The sequence below is a fragment of the Euleptes europaea genome, unplaced genomic scaffold (genome assembly GCF_029931775.1).
Source record: "Euleptes europaea isolate rEulEur1 unplaced genomic scaffold, rEulEur1.hap1 H_1, whole genome shotgun sequence".
Lineage (NCBI taxonomy): Eukaryota > Metazoa > Chordata > Lepidosauria > Squamata > Sphaerodactylidae > Euleptes > Euleptes europaea.
The window spans coordinates 2003655-2024142 of NW_026612049.1; the positions used below are offsets into that span (position 1 = coordinate 2003655).

The window sequence follows — 20488 nt, forward strand, 5'->3', positions numbered from 1 at the left end:
TTTTGGTTTTGTGTATATGAACCAATGAATGCAATGGCTAATGTTTTGCTGCACATGTTATTCATGCATGGTGATTCATGGATAACATCAATTGCATGAGAATATAAGAAACAATAGAGAATAATGCCCGCTCAATCAAATTACTGAGTGCCAAAGAGAACTTGAATATTCGCGAAGAATGAGGTCTTTGCTATGATAGCATTGGACATCCACCCATTTTGATTTTCAAGTTGAAAACTGTACTTTGGGGGCAGGCAGAAATATTTCTTTTAACCCCTTTAAATGTTCAAACATTCACTTTTGATTACAGTATAATACTTTTTTACTGGGACCAGCAAAAATATCACAAACCAATGAATTTTCAAGGCTTTCAAATATTCAAGAACTCTTCATGGGCTGGATGTCTGGTCCCAAAAACAACAACCCCAACAATACAAAAAGTGGGGAGAAATGTCAGGGACTAGTAGCCCTATTTGTCTCTGGGCAGCTTACTGTAGTCTTTTCTGGGAAATACCTTTTTGAAACAATTCTTGCCGTTCTTTCTTCTGCCTGCTGCTTTGGTGCTATTTTTTCAGGTTAGGGATTCTGTCTTGTTCTTAGTGATCCTACTATGAGTTCAGCACAGTGCTATATAGCCAATTGAATCTGGCTAAGTACTGATTTCATCAAAGGCAAACAAAGTCAATGTATGATTAAAGTAGTACTTGCTGGACTAATCACATGGGTGATCTTCGTCCATCAATGAAGTGTCATTGAGGGCAAACATTACTATGAATTTTTTTCCAAAAGTCACTCCTTTTGATTAAGATCTAGTCTTTCCATAAATCTACATACAAACTGGAAAAGAAAGCTGAATAGGAAGTGCTGCACTTAATAGTTAACCTTATCAAAATGTCCTTTACCTCTCTACACTCTGGTACATTCAGGACATTTTTAATACTATGAATAACTAGCTAAGCAGTGAAGGTGATGAAAGCAGATCATGGACACAAATGGAGATTAATAGGAATATTAATGTTTATATGTTTGTTTTGTGTATTGAAATAAAACTTTTAAAAATTTTTTTAAAAGAGAGATTTCCCTGGTGATATGAGAAGGAATTCTAACAAGGGACTGTTGGCAGTCTTCGCTGTAAAGCAGAAGAGTTTCTGCAAAAAGAACAACACCACAGAGTGCAGATCAATCAACTGACCCTTCATACCACTGACTGGCTTGGTGTCGGTATGCTGTCATAATCGTCTGAATAAGTCTGGTACTGGTCAGTAAGAAGCGGCTGATGCAGTTCGTCCTTGTTTCTCCGGGCATGAATGATACATGTGGCACCAGCAAAAATAATTGCAACCAGAATCAGTGCAGTGACAATGGCAATAGTTATGACTTCAGTGACTTGGAGAGTCCGAGCTAGGATAAAGCAGAAAAAAGGGACAGAGGTGGTTACAGGAGATAAGAGGTTGCATTCGGCTGCATATATTGTTTAGAGATTATAAATTATTCCAAGTTCCAGTCACTTCAGTTTCCCATTGATTGGAGTTGTCAAGATACCCAAGTTCCACAATGATAGATGTTACTGATCTTTCTTAGAATTGAGGGATGGCATTTGCCTAATGCAACTTGTTTTCTCTGTATGCTGGAGCAAGGAAACACCCTGTTTTTCTCAGTTGTCCTCAGAAGGCTCAGATTACATGTTCCCTGCTGACCTTCTTTAGAAAGGCCTATGGGTACCTGGGACCATACCTGGGGCACCAATCTCTAGCCAGACAATAAAGGGGGAAGGAAACCCTACCGCACTGATAGCATACCATCATGGACTATTCTCTTGTGCCAAGTGAAGTTGTGCAGTTATTCCACACAAACTAAACCACCCTCTGAATCACTTAAAGAAAAAGCCAACAGTACAGCTTACAGTCTAGCATATAATGACAAGAATATAGTTGAATAACTTACTTGGCCACTGAACTTCATAACTGTAGCCCAAATTTTCTGGTGCCGTAAGGAACATCTCATCGTTGGTCACAGGGGGCCAGAATGGGACCATGTTGTATCGTCTGTTGTGTCCAATGGGGGCATTCTCTAGTGGGTAAATGGAAGTATCTAAATTGAAAAAAAGAATTAGGTCCACAAGGTTGCTATAGGTAAGAATGTTAAAAGTGTATCCTAGATCCTCAGACTTTGAACCTTCAGCTATAAGCAGTGAGAAAATGATTTCTGCAAAGAATAATTTTCCTATTGCATGTGTGTATTTTGTAGTTGCATATGTTAAGGACAAGGGGAGGCCCAAGATCAAAATCTCTGACCATTTTGTACATTGAGCAGAGGTAGGCTCAGGAACAAGAACTGCAACTAGAATATGTACAGTTAAAATGGCAATAGTTATGATTTCACTGACTAGGAGAACCTGTGCTAGAAGAAACAGGAAAAAATGAGAACAGATGGCTGCAATCTTGGAAGATGCAGTTAAAAGTCTCCATCCATTTGCATACACAACTCCCCAACCTCAATACGAGCAATATAGATGCTTGGATTACAGTGCAGATAACATAACTGAGGATCAGTGAAGCTACTGATTTCTTTTTGCATTGCCTTCTAATCTTTCCCCACCACCTAAAGTAGTGAAAATGTCCTACCTTCAGGTAGTCTCTTTGGTTCCTTCAAGAAGTAACCTCTGCTTATCTTCTACAGGACGAGTATTGAGGGTTTTCCTGCATGTTCTCAAATCATGGAGATGGAGGTGAGGTCCACTGGACCTCAGTGTTTCCCCATGCAAAATAAATGCACATCCATGCTGACCACTTCCCTGTTGCTTTTTGTAGCAGGAGAAGATCACTAAAGGTGGTCTCATTGTTACTTGCTACCATTATTGTTCTTCTTATTGAGAAACCCCAGATCAGCTTTTTAAGATCCTCAGATCCCCCATAATATGGTTTGAAAAACCATATTCTTCAAGTGTGTTCTGAAGTTTATGTGTTGTTCATCTTTCATTTTTTAGAATGTGCATTAGCCCAAACTCATAAAGAGATCAGTTGCCTCCTGCCATACCATCTGCTTTTGTTTTGGGTTTGTGAGGGGAACATGACATGAATTTATGGGATTTTTCTGCAGTAACAAACCCTTCTTTGGGACCTGCCAATATTGCCACTTGCATGACTTTGAAAATCCATGGCTGTATCCCTTTTTCAAGACTGACTTCTACGGTGCAACAATTCTTTGTTGTTTTGCTTTTTTGGGGGGGGGGAGGATCAAGAAAAACAGGGCCTTGTCTACATTTTGAAATTATGAAACAAAGATTGCATCTACTTCTCTTACTGTGATCAGATGACAACACCCTTCAGTCTTGCGATCCCTTTTTGTAACTTACTTGGCATCAACATCAAATACAATAGCTCCTTCTTTAGATACATTCTATTCTTGCTTCCAGAGACATGAGAAAAAGAATTCAATTGTGCCATTCAGCCCTAATTGAAGGGCCTTACTATTTCAACAGGATCATAATATCTGTTCGGGCACACAGATATGAGTGCCTAGCTAATGTCTCTCATGCACAGTTGGAGGGGAATTGGGCACACTTGTCATAATAGGTAAATTCCCTTGCTGTAAGATTGCCAGGTGGGTGGTATTGGTGGGCAATTGCCCGCCAATCCACTCAGCCACTCTGGAGCCATGGCTATGGGCGTGTGTGGGCATGCACACACTATGACAGTGTTGTAATAGTCAAGATCTAAATTTAGTCATTATGGGGTTAATGTATTTGTTTAGCAACATCATAGACCTGACCTCGAAGTGCAATCTGGCTTTTAGCCAATCCTATGTATTATTTGGTGTGTTTGAGAAACTGATTTGCCAATTTGAATTATGTCATTGTTTGAATTGGTTAACGAGCTCAATTGGTTTCCTGTAGAGATTTTAGTAAAATGGCTAATTTGTAACTCAGTCGTATAGCCACTTGCCGGCCATGCCTAATTGCTTGTTGGTATGTAACCTAATGTTTTAGTAAGCCGAATATGTAGAGCTTAGGAGTTTATTATTTTATCTGGAATTTCCCGTTTTACCTTTTCCCCTATAGATTAGATAAAGTTTGTTACTTTGATTAATAACTACCGTCTCAGCGTTATTATTTTCAACAAATGGTAGCAGAGCATGGTTGCCTTTTTTTTGACGGTTGTTATTTACCTCGTTATCTATGGTGTTTGGAGTGAAAGTTTTTCGGCAGTCCGAGAAGTTTTTCCTTTTTTTCATTTGCCCGAAGATAAGATACTGAAAGCTGGCACTGTATCTTGAAATTAAAGCAGAAGGCATTTGCAAACTTTCCTTATACTCAAACTGAGGAATATGTATCTTCTTCTTGCTCAGAAGTAAATGACCTTGAGAAGGCAAGAAAGTGCTTGCACACAGCCAGCAGTTTTCAGAGACTTAATTAACACCGGAGTGTGGAGTTTGTAAACGGAAGGAAAGGAATTTAATTCTCATCACACCAGTGAACTTGTTTGGCAGCATAAATGTCCTCGCCCACTACTACAACAGCCGTTGCTTCAACTTTTTCAGATATGCCTACTCAGCGTTCCCAACAGGGAGTAAATAACAATAGTGGCATATTTGCAATTCCAAAGTTAAATCAGAACAATTTTCAAATGTGGAATGCCAGACTAATAGTTTCTCTTGAAGTACAGGACTGTTTAAATGTAATAGACCAAGAGATGTCAGAAAGTCAGCTTGAGCAGTATGAATATAAAAGGAAAGAGACAAGAGCTTTAATGACAATGTATGCCTGCATAGAAGACCATGAGAGTCCTTTAGTAACCAAGCATATAACAGCTAAAGGTTTATATGATGCTCTTAAAAGGAAATATTCTACCAAATCAAATAAGAATATCATATTCTTAAAGGAAAAGCTATACAGTATGAGAATGAAAGAAGGAACCAGCATTGATATGCATTTAGATGAAATGTTAAGAATTGTTTCAGAACTCCAGTCTGCAGGAGCAGAAATATCTGACTCTGAGTTTCATACATGTATATTACTTAGCTTACCACAGTCTTTCGCAAATCAAAAAGCTATGCTTGAGTGTACTGCAAAAGTGGATTTGGATTATATCATTGCCTATTTAAGAGACTCTGGACTTAGAAGGGCAGTGGATGATGGGCCTGGAAAAATATCTGTGTTAAGAATGAGACCTGATCCTAAAGAGAGGAGATGTTTGGTATGTTCAAAGGTTGGACACATTGCTAAGCACTGTAGATTTAAAGGTGCAGATGGCCAGAGGTTTAGAGATGCAACTGTGTCAACTGAAAGAATGCCCTCTAATGGTCAAGGACATTTTAGCAGTCATGGAAATTTTAAGTCATCACGTGGTAGATAAAACACAAGATATAAACAAAGACCTAATGATGGCAGAAATGCTAATGATAATAACCAAGTGTTCCAAATATCTGACTATCAAGGTGTGAATGAGAAAAGGCATTTTCTTCTTGACAATGGCAGCTTCATCCATATTTGCAGATGTAAAGAAAGCTTCAGTGAACTTGACACAGAGAATAGACCAAAGATATTACAAGCAAACAAGCAAAGTTTAAATGTACTTGGAACTGGAACAGTACCTTTGAAAGTTCTTACTTCTAAGGGTGAAATTGTAAACCTTACACTGGCTAATTTTGCTTTTGTCCCTGAGGCTTCAAATAATCTTCTTGGTACTAAAAGAATTGTAAAGAATGGTTACACTGTCATACTTAAGAGTGATACTGGCAAAGTTATTAATGAGAAAACAGGTCTTGTACTTAAGGTTGATGAAAGGGATGGATTTCACTATATTGTGGATGTTAATGATGATTTAAATGCTGTAGTAAATGAAGAAAGATCTGTATGTCAAACTAGACAGGATGTTTGTGACCATACAAATTGCCTTTATTCATGGCATGTAAAACTAGTGCACAGAAACATTCAGAGTATTGAAAAACTATTGACTGAATGTGGAATTAATGCTGTTAAATGTGATAAGACAAGAGAAAGATGTGAGATTTGTATAAAAGCAAAGGGAACTGCTCCCAGCTATACTGGAAAATCTAATACAGAGGATAAAAAGTTCCTGGAAGAGGTCTATTCAGATCTTGTGGGTCCCATGCCATTATCTGCAGGCAAGAATAGATACTTTCTTACCTTTACTGAGTCTAAAAGTAAATACGCTATGTATATGTACTCAAAAGTAAAGATGAGACTCTTGACAGATTTAACTGTTACATTGCCACAGTTAAGAACAGATTTGGCAAAGTACTCTTGGCTTTATGTACTGATGGAGGTGGAGAATATTGTAATGCAGACTTTAAAAAATTTATGGAACAGGAAGGTATAGAACATAAAGTCACCATATCTCACTCCCCACAACAGAATGGATGTTCTGAAAAACTTAATCGTACATTGCAAGAGATGTCTAGGTCAATGTTAATACAAGCTGGATTACCAAACACTCTATGGGCTGAATCAGTAATGACAGCAGTTTATCTGCATAACAAGAGTTCCATGTAGAGTGACAGGTAAAACACCTTTTGAATTATGGTTTGGAAAAAGACCTGGCTTAAAGCACTTAAAGGCTTTTGGTGCTAAAGCATACTCGCATATTCCCAAAGAAAAAAGAGGGAAACTTGATCCTAGAGCTGAAATTGGAATTATAGTTGGGTATCCCCTTGGTGGGAAAGGATATAGAATTTTGAATCCTGAGACTTTGGAAGTCAAATGTTTTAATGTTGTGTATGTGAATGAGAAAAATACAATGTTAACATCAGAGACAACTAAACCCGCAGAAGCAATTGATTCACAGAGTACAAAGGCTGTTTCTCAAGAATTGGTCGATTGGTTACCTGCAGAGATCACTGCTCAACCAGTAGATCCACCTTTAAAAGAAATCACAGAAATAGAAGGGGAAGCAGGAACTGGACCAAAGGAAACAGAAACCATAACTACTGTGAGGCGATCAAACAGAGATAACAAAGGTAACTCTCCAGAAAAATATGGATTTTGTGAAAATCTACAAACAGTGAGAGAACCCGAAAATTGGAAAGAAATTAGTAAATTTCCTCTCTTAGAAAGAGAAAAGTGGATGTCGGCTATGGAAGAAGAATATCGATCTTTACAAGAAAAACAAGTATGGACTCTTACTGAATTACCAACTGATAGAAAAGCTATAGGAAGTAAATGGGTTTATAAAGTAAAGTACAATCCAGACGGAAGTGTGGATAAGTATAAGGCATGTTCGGTAGCAAAAGGTTTTTCTCAGAAATACGGAGTTTACAACCTTGAAACATTTTCTCCAGTTATTAATCATACTACACTCAGGACGCTACTCAGTGTTGCAAGCTCAAGAAATATGTTTGTGGAACATCTAGTTGTTAAGACAGCTTTTCTCAACGGAGATCTACGTGAATAAATTTATATGCAGCAACCTGAAGGATTTCAGATAAAAGGACAAGAAAATCTTGTGTGCAAATTGAACAAGAGCATATATGGACTTAAACAATCAGCTAAGAGTTGGCATGATAAGTTGACATACCTTTTAAACAAACAAGGATTTAAACAAGGAAAGGCTGAACCTTGTCTATTTGTGAGATCTAAACATGATCAATATCAATATATTTTTACTTATGTAGATGATTTGTTAATATGCTGTCAACATAAAGAGCATATTCAAGAAATAGTTGATAAACTTAAAGAGGACATAAAGATTAAACAACTTGGAGAAGTAAGACATTACCTTGGAATGGAGATTGAAAGACTCTATGGTGGAAGTTTTCTTCTAAGTCAGAAATGTAAAATTACGAATTTTATTGAATCAGTCGGTATGACAAATTGTAAATCAGTAAATACTCCATTAGAACCAGCTTATTTGAAATTGAAGGATGGACAACCACTTAGAAATGTTCATGAATATCAGGAAGCTATAGGCAAGCTCCTATATTTAAGCAAAACTATAAGGCCTGATATTACAGCTGCTGTTAACATCTTAAGTAGAAAAGTGAGTTCACCAGATCACCACGATTGGAGCGCCATTAAAAGAGTGGCAAGATATTTGCAAGGGATTAAAAACTTAATGTTAAAAATTTCGCCTTGTGAAAAATTAAGATTAATTGGCTATATGGATCCCAGTTGGGGTGAAGCATCAGCAGATTATAAATCAACTAGTGGATATTTGTTTTATTATGGAGATGGTCTTATTGATTGGACTAGTAGAAAACAGAATGTTGTAGCTTTATCTTCAGCAGAAGCAGAATGTATATCTGCAGCTAATGCAAGTACTGAATTGGAGTGGATTTTTCATCTGTTAAAGGACTTTGAAATTAATGAACCAACACCAGTAGTACTGTATGAAGACAATCAAGCCTGTATTACGATATGTAAAGGAGAAAGTTGATAGCAAATGGGCCTGCCTAAATCTCCAGGACTGGACCTGGCAACCCGGTATGCAATCGCACTCACTGCTTTCCAGCCGCGTGCCTGCCCCAAACGCTACTGGACGGTCGCGGCGCGGCTCATTTGAAACTGACACAGCCACTCTCGCCTGCCCGGGCAACCAGCCATTAGGAACCAGATGCAAAGGGCCGTTTCTTGTGAACCTGAGAGGAGCCATGTTCCTGTAAAACCTCTGTCCAGTAGCAGCCATTTCGCAGAGAGCTGACAGCCACGTACTCAATGCGAGCTGCTCCCCCCCTCCCAACTTCCTCCATTGCTCAATGGGTCGTTAGCAGTAATCCTGATATCCAGATGAGTCATCCCCCTTGCCCAGCTGCAGCGACCCCAGGACATTTGCACAGATCGCACCCATTGTTCCTGAATGTAAATCACATCAGCAGAGAGATTCCTGACCATCTCGGGTTGTGAAATCCATTGGAATTATAATAGATTTCCAAATTCTCACTACCCTGCCCCGGTAGACACAGCTTAATCCTTTGGTCACCTTTTGTCACCTGGGAACCTGGGAGAGGTCAAACCCCTCTTCCCGCCCCCAGAAAATAGTATAACTGGGATACCCCTGGCCCATTCTAGTCACCTTAGGTCTTTCCTGGCACCTTTGCCGTTACTCTGTTGGTTTGGTTTCGCGAGCCTTACCACGCTCCTTCCCGCCTTGCTGGTCAAGCCCACGGGAACCCCTACCCCCATCTCGGTCTTCCTTTTCAATCTGTTTGTAGCCTGCGTGAGTTGGACAACACCTCATCTAGATAAGGTAAATATCGGGTCAACGATATCCTGCCAAATTGGCAAATGTCCCTGTACTACTTCCTTTAATTTACTAGTTTCTTGTATGCTTGTAATGCACCATTTGAATGCTTGAATACATAAACACTGTTTAATTTGGAACTCCTAGTCTCTGTCTTTATTCAAACGTCTCATTAAACGGATTCTGGTATAGTTGAGTGCGAGACCGCTATAAAAATACATAGTTACCGATTGCTCAGCTAATTTCCCCATATAAAGGAGCAATTCGGCTAACAAAGTACTAAGGCTAGAAGTAGATCAATTGGATTAAAAATGTCAATTTGTAAAGGATTTATATCAAAAGGGACTAATTGACATTCACTATAGCCCTACTAATGAAATGGTGGCAGATATTTTCACTAAGCCATTGACAACAGAGAAATTTGTACACTTTCGTGAACTGTTGAATATGATTGATCCTAATGTGACAAATTTTGATGATTAATGATGTCATTGTTTATGTGAACTGAAATGATTAGATCTTGAAGAAGGGGTGTTGTAATAGTCAAGATCTAAATTTAGTCATTATGGGGTTAATGTATTTGTTTAGCAACATCATAGACCTGACCTCGAAGTGTAATCTGGCTTTTAGCCAATCCTATGTATTATTTGGTGTGTTTGAGAAACTGATTTGCCAATTTGAATTATGTCATTGTTTGAGTTGGTTAACGAGCTCAATTGGTTTCCTGTAGAGATTTTAGTAAAATGGCTAATTTGTAACTCAGTCGTATAGCCACTTGCCGGCCATACCTAATTGCTTGTTGGTATGTAACCTAATGTTTTAGTAAGCCGAATATATAGAGCTTAGGAGTTTATTATTTTATCAGAAATTTCCCGTTTTACTTTTACCCCATAGACTAGATAAAGTTTGTTACTTTGATTAATAACTACCGTCTCAGCGTTATTATTTTCAACAGACAGCACTTCCGGTTTTCCTTCCGGAAGTGCCGCATCAGCACAGCTGCTTTTGTTAAATCAGCCATGGTGATGTGGTGTTTCTGGAAGTGCCATAATGGCATGCATGTGCCCGCAGCAACCCCAGCCTCACCCCCTAAAACCTCCCGCCGATCAGGAGGGCGGACCTGGCAACCCTACCTTGCTGTTACATTGTGAAATAACACAAACGAATCCAGCTCACCAGGGTTGTGTCTCCTTAGCCATTCATCGAAGAGAGCATCAGTGAATGTGTGCAGGAGGACAAAAATCGGATCATTCGGGGACAAATGGGTTTGCCCCCCAGTGCCATTCAGAAAGAGATGGGCCAGATTATGAAGACTCCGGACTGCTGGATCATACTTTCCTGAAGGATGGCTGTAGCCTGTGTATCAGAGAGAAGAGGCACAGGTTGGAAATAACAGTGAGAATCTTGTGCAAAAGCATCAGCTCAAAGCTAAATACAGGCTTGGATCCCACCGAGAATTTCTGTTTACCGTATTTTTCGCTCTATAGGACGCACCGCTCCATAAGACGCACCTAGTTTTTAGAGGAGGAAAACAAGAAAAAATCTAAAAACTTGTCTTATGGGGCGAATGCTGGCTGGGCGCGTGCATGTCGGGATGGCGCAAGCCGGCGTTCCCCGCCCCGACGGCTGGCTGGGAGGTGGGCGGGGCCGCACAGAGCCAGCTGGGAGCGTGCGCGTCGGGACCATAAGATGCCCCCCCCAGCTGGCCATCGTGGCGGGGAAAGCCGGCTTGCACTGGAACGACGCGAGCTGGCTCTGTGCGCCCCGCACGCCTCCCAGCTGGCTGGTGGCCCTAGCCGGCTCCCGGGGCAGCCCGGCTCTGTGCCCTGCTGCCGCTGCGCTGGGGGGCTGGGAGAGACCTCCCGCAGCTCAGCTGGCTGGAGGCTTTAAAGCCGGCTCCCGAGGCGGCCCGGCTCCGCGCCCTGCTGCTGCTGCGCTGGAGCCGGGCCGCACATCTTGCTGCAATGCCAGAACCGGGCTGCCCCAGGAGCCGGCTTTAAAGCCGCCAGCCAGCTGGGCGGCGGGAGGCCCCTCCCGCCCCCCAGCTGGCTGGCAGCATCCTAGCCGGCTCCCGAGGCCCTGCGCCCTGTTGCCACTGCACTGGGCGGCTGAGAGGGAACTCCCACAGCCCAGCTGGCTGGCGACTTTAAAGCCGGCTCCTGGGGCAGCCCGGCTCCGTGCCCTGCTGCTGCTGCGCTGGAGCCTGGCCGCACATCTTGCTGTAATGCCAGAGCCGGACCGCCCCGGGAGCCTGCTTTAAAGCCGCCCCTCAGCTGGCTGGCGGCGTCCTAGGCGGCTCCTGGGGCCCGGCTCTGCGCCCCGCTGCCACTGGATGGCTGGGAGGGACCTCCCGCAGCCCAGCTGGCTGGCGGCTTTAAAGCTGGCTCCCGGGACAGCCCGGATCCGCACCCTGCTGCTGCTGCGCTGGAGCCCAGCCGCATATCTTGCTGCAATGCCAGAGCCGGGCCGCCTTGGGAGCCGGCTTTAAAGCTGCCAGCCAGCTTGGGGTGGGAGGCCCCTCCCACCCCCCAGCTGGCTGGCGGTGTTCTATCCGGCTCCCGAAGCCCTGCGCCCCGCTGCTGCTGCACTGGGCGGCTGGGAGAGACCTCATACCGGTACATTCGCTCCATAACACGCACAGACATTTCCCCTCACTTTTGAGGAGGAAAAGAGTGCATGTTATGGAGTGAAAAATACGGTATATGTGTGCATTTGGGGGAGTATGTGTGATGATTTTTGCCAGTTCCCTCTTCTCGCAGGAGACCTCGGATTCCTTCCTCAGACATTTCTGGGGATTCCCCATCCCCCAGGAGCAGCATTTTGTCAAGATGTTCCCATGTATCCTAATGAGCAAGGTATCTCTTCAGGTTCCCAGAGGACTTTTCCTGAATGGCGGCTAGTAGGCATTTAAAAATGAAGGAATGATGCCTTATTTTTAATTTGGAAAACCTTATGATTAGTAAGAGAGTGTCCTGAAGACACATGCAATTAACCACACAGTGATGGGTTTGAAAGAAAATAGAGATTTCCTGTGTGATCCTCTTTCCTCTTTTTGCAGAAACACACACACACACAAGGATTTGACCTGTTTCACTCAGTATATGATAAATTTGGCAGATTTCAGCCCCTCACCCAGTCTATTTCCAGACTGTTTGCCTGAAAATTACTTGCCTTCCAGTGCATTACGAAAACTGTCTGTTGAGTCTGAATAGAATGGAGGCGTATCAAATAATCCAACTTCTAAGCAAAGAGCAACATCCTGTGGCTCGGGAAGGCGCTGCACCATTGGACGGGCAACATTTCCAGCAGGATTTCGTCTTATTGGACCACCTTCTGTGCCTGGCATAAGAAGGGGGAGGGGGAAGGTGAAGTTTTAGACATTTCTAAGATGATCATTAAACCTGAAAGTAGAATGGCTTAAGAAAATAGGCAATATGTTTGGGTCAGGCTAAGGGCCATTTTGAACTATTATTGCATACACTTGAAGCATTTTAGCTGTTATGGTACACAATAATGCATGATGTTCCAGATAAGAGCACACTAGGCCATTTGCTCCAACATGGATTTCATTTGCGCACTCATGTATTCCGGAACATCCTCATCACACCATGCCATTACACCCCTGTTTTCCTTATTACCATGTCCTTTTTAATAATGCAATTTTAATACTTTTCAGGGTGGCTTTCCTGGGATGGAGAAGTGATTGAAGATGGTGTTGGTGATTATCAATGCAATCCTAAGAACACTTTCCTGGGTGTAGGCCCTATTGAATAAACCTAATTGTTGTCTTTGTGTCTTTTCACCTCCTGCCATTAAAAAAAATTATCTAGCTGCTAGTGGGAAGACCCTGATGAAACTGACAAGCCTCATCAGTTTCACAGACCTTTTCCAAGTTAAAAACAGAGTTGGGGACAGAGTTTAGTCATTTCTACCAGGAATCCACAAAGTTAAAAGTATCAGTGAAAATGACAAACATCCCTCCCCCTTTTGCAGGAATACTGAAGTACCCAATTGAAATGAATAAAGAATGTCAGTTTCAGGCTTTTCTGGACTTGATTATGAAGTGTGATCAAAATCTTTGTGTGTGTGTTGTGGGGGGGCAGCAGTGGCAGGGGACGGGGGGTGTTGTTGGAATTCAAGCAAATTGCTTTCTTATCCAAAGGACATTTCATAGGAACTGGATAATATATATTTACCACTGCAGGGCTAGCATATATCTACTATAGCATTAGTCCAAACAACAACAGCAACAACCACTGCTTGTTTGTTATCTTCTGGGAGCATCTTCTGGCAAGTATCTTTTCAGTACACAATATCTGACACACAGAGAAAGTAAATGAGAAGGCTATAGTTTGGCAGCTGCTGTGAATGAACCCTTGCTGGAAATAAGCAGAGAAGAGTTACACTAAAGTTTAAAAATTCACTTTTAGATAGACAACTGGGGTTTAGGCTTGACAAGAGGGAGAATATCCATGACCAAACATTTAAAAGGTTTTAAAAAATAAAAACTGCCAAAGAGATAGGCACACACATCATTTTCCCAATTTGAATCACCCAAGATCTGAAAGTAAAGTGAAACTTATTTTTCTAGCAACTGGAGGGTTAAGGATTAAAGCCAGTAGATTTTGTATCAAAGCCAAATAGAAATGGTAATGTCCTGGCATGTGTTAAATTGACCCTTCAGGAGAGGGTGGCAACAACCAAATATTGTCAAAGAATCTCAGCTTACTGTTGCAAATGGTTCCCAAAGTATCATAGTCTTCAAGATTGTCACATAAAACATGCCATTGAGAGAAGATAGAATTTTGGCTTATAAGAGAGACATCAAAGTTGCTTCTAGCTCCCATCAGGTCATCTGTGCAGATGTCACAGGTGTTTCTACCTGTTGCAAAGTTCCAGTAGGGAAGCGCAAAAAAAGGATCCTGTAGCATTTCCTGGTGAGAGAACACAGGTTAATGGTGAGCTTCACTGAGGTGTAGATAGGATCATTCTTGGTCTCGTTTTTATATATGGGAACTGTTGCATGTTTCCAAGCTGCGGGAATAATTTCTGAAGCATTAATTTGAGTGAAGAGAGGGGCCAGCAGATTACTCCACCATACCAAATTAGCTTTCAAAAGATCTACTGTTATTAAATCAGGCCCAGGGGCCTTACCTGATCACATTTGCTTAATTAAGGGGCCTACTACCTCCGGAAGAGCTGGCTGCCATAGGACAGTCTGTGGAGGCCCAACCAAAACCCAATCCGCTATAATCGATACCACTGGTGTGTGTGTGTCTGTGTTCAAGATAACACTAGTTATAAGAGAGTTCCAGTTGTGACAGTTCATTATGCAACCGAATACTTGGAAAGTAGGACTCCTGGAAAGAGGAATGTTTTCTGTCAATCCTAAAAACCAATTTCTTAGACTGCCAAAAGTAATCTGAAAATAATGTTTCTTGAATTAAAAAAAAAATTGGTCTCAAGTCACATCTGACTTGACCCATGGTGGGGTTTTCAGGCCAAATTCCTTCAGAGGTTATTTGCCATTGCCTGCCTCCTCATCACGACCCTGGTATTTCTTGGAGGTCTCCCATCCAAATACATGTCAGGATTGACCCTGTTTAGCTTCTGAGATCTGATGAGCTCAGGCTAGCCTGGGCCATCCAGGTCAGGTTGGGATTGTTTTACTTCCCCTAAATAAAGAATATATGTTTCACAAAATTTTAGGACCCATTATAAACTGCTATATATCCCAAATATTTTAAAAATGTATTCCAAGCAAGATTCAATATTAATCAAAAACTAAAATTCTATTATGGTAACAGGTTGCTGCAAGTCCTGCAATTGGATTCTGGACTGGAGGGAAACATTTTGAAACCTGCACGTTCTTTAATTTGAGAATGTAGGATATGAATAACAGAAACATCACCTGAATGTCTCTCTCCAACTGCAGTAGATGATATCTATGCCAGGTAAGAAATGCTGGTCCTTCATGAGAGAAATCTATGCCACCAAAACTCAGCTGCCCAGGTCCAAGGAATGTCTTTCTGACAGAGTAATAATGGGACCACACAAAATAGTTATAAATGGTCACATTTTCAAATTGTGGAGTATTGCCATCGGGGCCCATAATCTCCTCACGTCTCCTTGTGGCTATCATAATATCGGGATGCACTGTATTTTTAGCTTGTTGCAAAGCATTTATAAAACGATTTGTTTCTTCTCTGTTCAGATCCAGAATGTTTCTTCTGACTAAGGATTTTAAAAAAAAGATTGTTCTAAATATAAATACAACAATTAATTGTAAAATTGATAACTTTTCAGTTTCCTGTTGAAAGATAAATTTCTAGGTCAATTAAAACAAAGCCCTCAAAAAGAGAAATTAATTCCCCCAATCACTTTAAATGTCATAGTTACTCCCAGCTCTTTGTCTTCTGTAGTACATAGTGCAGGACTCTATAGTCTTTCATGGAGTCTGTCCAAACTGCCATCAATATTTATGTTAGACTTATATTCCTATCTAAGAATCACCTCAAGCATGTGCAGTAGATATCTTGCATGCTCAGAACACTTGTCCAATACACAAACGTGCATGATTCTCAGCTCATGGGAAAAATGCCACAGCAGATCCTGAAAGGCATCTTCTGCACAGGTAGTTTTCTTACATGGATTCTTCTATACCCTGATAATTCAACCAATGGACACAAATGTAGGCAAGAATCCCTGAGACAATGTACATGCATGAATATGATTATTAATATAGATAGGAGCACAATATCTATTGAATGTGATCCCAGTTGCCCAGTCACAATGCAGGTTCAAGCATGCATATACACCAGATCTTTGGCATCTGAAAATCTCAATATTTATCTATCTGGGGCCAATGCAAGCATTTTGTCAACAGGATATCTGTTGTATATATTGTTGGATACAATTGTTTCTATATTTTTTCAGGTAGCTCAAATAGCATGAGTCATTGGAGCTTTGACACGTGATCAAGTTTATATATAAGAATCAACCCTAAAATTTGATTTTGTTAGTTTGTTGGGGCCAACATCTAACAAAAAATAATTTAAATAAAGTATAATTAGTGATGGCAGATTAGCAGTATGAGTTCCAGCTCAGCTAAACTGAAGTTATAATCTCAGAAATATTTTGAATCCAAAGGCAAATGAGACCTGAAGTTATTTGCAGATGGTGCACCTACTTTCCAACCTGGAAGCGTATAATCCTGCCACCTATTCATTCATTCATTCACAATATCTATACCCCATCTGTCTGCCCAATCAGTGCCGTCAAGAACAAACTTAATAAGAACACATTGTAAAAAACAGTTAAAATCAGAGCAAAATACATATATAAAATCCAAAACAGCAAATTAGAACACAAAACAGGAAGGACCTATGATAAAACCTGGAAAGTGGTGAAACTTCTGAGGCTGATTCACACATGCCACTTCCTGTACTCAAACCATCTTCCTTGGAGTGCACATGTGAAAGGAAGTTTTAAATACATGAGTATACACTTTCTGATGCACGAAAAGCAATTTTAAACGTGCATGCACCAATTTTCTGCATTGCTTCATGTCTATGTAAGTAGATCAGCTACAAGTCACATTTCTGTCTGCATGTGCTTTACAATGTACAAGTGATTTCAGTCTGGCTCCTAAATTCTTACCTATGAATTGTCATTTATCTTTATTTTGATGTATTTTTGATGATCTTTTAAAATCAACATTCAATGAAATAAGCAATGGAAAAAAATCCTGCTCTAAAAGCTCAGATCTTTAAAAATGTTAACAAAAGAAGTCATGAAAATGAAATAGAGATGACTACCTTTATTCTTATTGGCTAACCCATTGTAAAATGTACAATGGGACCCTCCTAGTCAAATAGGAAGAATGTCTTATTTGGTTTGATCCCATAATCAGTGATTGATACCACTCAGAATACAAAGATAACAGTTTAGATGAAAGATAGTACCATCCCAAGCAGAGTTACACAATTCTAAGCCAATTTACTTGAATGGACTTAGGAGGGTGTAACTCTGTTTAGGACTGCACTGAAAATGCATTAAGTCTGCAAAGGATTGCAAAGTAAGAAGTTACGTTCCTTTCCTATGAAAGGTAGCATACATGCATGGCCCTGTGTGTGTGTGTAAAGTGCTGTTAAATCGCAGCCAACTTTTGGTGGCCCCTTATGAGGTTTTCAAGGAAAGAGACTAACGGAGGTGGTTTGCCATTGCCTTCCTCTGCATAGCAACCCTGGTATTCCTTGGTGGTCTCTCATCCAAATACTAACCAGGGCTGACTCTGCTTATCTTCTGAGATCTGACCCACCATTGATTTATATAGTAACATCATGATGCTTTCTATATTATTTTCTATGCCTGTTCAAAAAAGCTCTAAAATGGGGTTGCCTTTTTTTGGAACGTACAAGCATTCTGAATTGAATTTAACAAAAATATGAACTCCATATTTCTTAAACAACCTGAATCCCCTCCCATCTACTTGGTGTACAAATATACATATGGAAACCATTATGTTAATCCAGTGCTAACATTAGAAGAAAATAGGGTATTTGGGCTGTTGGGAAAAAAATAGGCAAAATTTGGATTTAGATTTATTGGCCATTTTTTCCCCTGGGAAAACCTGAGTGCCGAATTTCCTATACCGGTAAAGGTAGGAATTCGGCTTTAAATTGGGTTTCCTAAAAAAAAAAATTGGCCATTTAAACCCCGTGGGGGCTTTTCACAGCTCCTGGGGGGCATTTTTGCAGGTAGAGGTCCCAAATTTGAGGGTAGCTAGAAGGCACTCTTCTTGCAAGAATCCCCAAGTTTGATAAAGATTGGGTCAGGGGGTCCGGAGTTATGGGGTTTGGAAGGGGAGACCCACATCCTCCTCCATTGAAATGCATTGGCAAAGTGGCTGTGTTCAGATGCTTGAGTGTGATCTTTGCAAGGTATCTCAATGGAGAAGCTGGGCTTTAAATGGTGGAAAAGTTCACCCTGTGCCTCCATAGAGATGCAATGTATCTGGATACATTGTATCTTTATGGAGGTGCGGGCAAACTTTCCCATCATTTAAAGCCCAGCTTCTCCATTGAGATACATTGCAAAGATCACACTCAAACATCTGAACAGCCACTTTGCCAATGCATTTCAATGGAGGACTATGGGGGTGACCCCTTCCCAACCCCATAACTCCGGACCCCCTGACCCAATCTTTACCAGACTTGGGGGTTCTTGCAAGGAGAGTCCCTTCTAGCTACCCTGAAAATTTGGGACCTTTACCTGCAAAAATGCCTCCCCAGGAGCAGTAGAAAGACGTTCCCGAAAAAGCCAGTTTTTTCCCGGCTTTTTCAGGAATGGCAAATTTGGCATTGCCAACCTCCCGAATTCTGCAGACTCAGTAAAACCCTGAATTTTACCGAATTTGCATTTTTTTGGTATTTTTTTCAGTTCAGTTTTTACTGAATCCACAGCCCTAGTGCACAGGTAGCTTCAATTAAAATAGTTGGCAGCTTTTACTGGTGTCCTTTCTTATCAGAGCAGAATGGGCTTCAGTCACCCCTACAAATGAGAATTCTCAATAAAGATTCTCTGCTGCAGTGGGTTCAGCTACCCAGAAAGCCATACAATTCCACATTTCAACTCTCAGTTTTATACTGCATTTTTACCTGTGATCCCCTTATAACTTTGCTAACAAAGAAAGAAAGTTTGGTAATACCATGCTGAAGCAAAGCAGTGAAAATCAGCCTTGGCCAGGTTCCCTAGGGAGGTAATAATAACAAATTGCCACTTCTTCCAATACAATGCATATATTTTCAAAATATTCTTATTTATTTATTCTTATCTGTAACATTTTAATCCTGGTTTTCTTTTCCCTTTGGAGGTTCAACGTGGCTATAAAAGTATTTAGGGGGAAATGTCAATACACATAGGGCTAGGCATTCAGGTTGACTCTGCATCTGACACTTCTGTTGGGCAAATGCCCAGAAGTTCTGAAAACTGAAGTGTCATGGATACCTCATTTGCAGACTGCTGTGTTGGAGACATCTTTGCATTAATTATTACCAATGGTGAATTTATAATAGTAAAGAGAAGCAGTTCTGTACTAAACATCATAACTACTTGAACTAGTTCTCTTTTTCTCTGTTTATTACCCTTACCTATGTTCGTTGGTTGGTTGCATGCTGGTCCACTCCAACCAAGTCGACAGGACCCACAGTTGTACCCAGCGAAGTTTCCATTGCATCGGCAGGTTCGATTGAAGAAGCGAAGAGGCCATTGCTCACGGTCATCTCGGCCATCATGCATGTACTGTGGCCCATGGGGTCGTAAGTCTGCTGTCGCTTGTACACATTGACCCCTCCCAGAAGATGAACCACAGTTGTCTGAACCAGGAACCACCACTGGAGACAGATCAGGACAGCATTCACCTCTTCTTAGTGCATTGACTGTGATGCATTGCCGGGGGAATTGTGCACTAATTTCTCTGGACAGGGTGAGGAACAATAGTGTAACTAGCTGCATAATAACAGTCCAGATGCTATAACAACAAAAATCCAATGCTGTATTGCTTCTTGTGAGTCAGTATCCAGAAATGTCTTCCTCAGGCACTGTTGAAATGAGAAGAGAAATGAGGAAAAAATAAAAATGATGTAAAAGACCTAATAAGACACTGCTTCATTAAAGGGAAGAAATCCTCTCATCTGCTTTAAACTGTTCTTAATTTTTGAAGAAGTGTATAATGCAACTGATCCTTGATGCTGCTCTGTCATCAACAGCAATCTTTTAGCATCAGCACTTATGAGTACATAGGGCAGTTCCTGTCCCAGCGAATGTACAATCTAAAATGCAGAGCATGTAGCAACAGGCATATGCAAACAAAATTAATGTGAAGAAATGAAACCAATCTGTTTAAATTGCAGAAAATAGAAGCATCTTAAAGTGTTTGTAAATCCATAAATTGTCCTTGAGATATTGCTGCCCCATCCCTCCCATCACATTCCTGGACAGAAACAATCTGGATTGCATTTTTTGTAAGAAATCTTCCATTCAGAGACTTTCAAGAATATTAAATAGGAAAGCTTTCTAGGCTTTACCAATGGTGGTCCTGGCAGGCAGTTTTTTGCTATATAATATTCTGGAAGATGAATCCCCAAAGTGCTTTCAATCCTAAAAACAAAAGGATTGAACTTTATTGTTTTAGGCATTAGCATTACACTTCCTGCTGTAACTGAAAGTTTCTAACACATCAAAAGTTATTTTTAAAAGGATTCCTTCTTTGTACCTTTTTTTTTTTGCAG

At 40.9% G+C, this 20488-nt stretch overlaps 1 protein-coding gene across 1 annotated transcript; it reads right to left on the reverse strand.

The window, feature by feature from the left end:
* Nucleotides 1–1195: 1195 nt before the first annotated feature.
* On the reverse strand, nucleotides 1196–19778 carry LOC130492896 (5,6-dihydroxyindole-2-carboxylic acid oxidase-like). Its single transcript, XM_056866661.1, has 7 exons — nucleotides 19349–19778; nucleotides 15109–15431; nucleotides 13927–14131; nucleotides 12369–12536; nucleotides 10374–10553; nucleotides 1945–2091; nucleotides 1196–1401 (listed from the first exon to the last, which is right to left on the reverse strand). The coding sequence occupies exons 1-7, from the start codon at nucleotides 19710–19712 to the stop codon at nucleotides 1196–1198; spliced, it is 1593 nt and encodes a 530-aa protein (XP_056722639.1). The 5' UTR covers nucleotides 19713–19778.
* Nucleotides 19779–20488: the final 710 nt, after the last annotated feature.

What these genes read in the sequence shown, in the direction of transcription:
- LOC130492896 (XM_056866661.1), bottom strand. Translation starts at nt 19,712, where the DNA reads ATGCAGCTAGTTACACTATTGTTCCTCACCCTGTCCAGAGAAATTAGT. An exon ending in CAACCAACCAACGAACATAG is followed by an intron (nt 15,432 to 19,348) that starts GTAAGGGTAATA and finishes TAAAATCCTTAG; the next exon opens with TCAGAAGAAACATTCTGGAT. An exon ending in TTTTCGTAATGCACTGGAAG is followed by an intron (nt 10,554 to 12,368) that starts GCAAGTAATTTT and finishes TCTGATACACAG; the next exon opens with GCTACAGCCATCCTTCAGGA.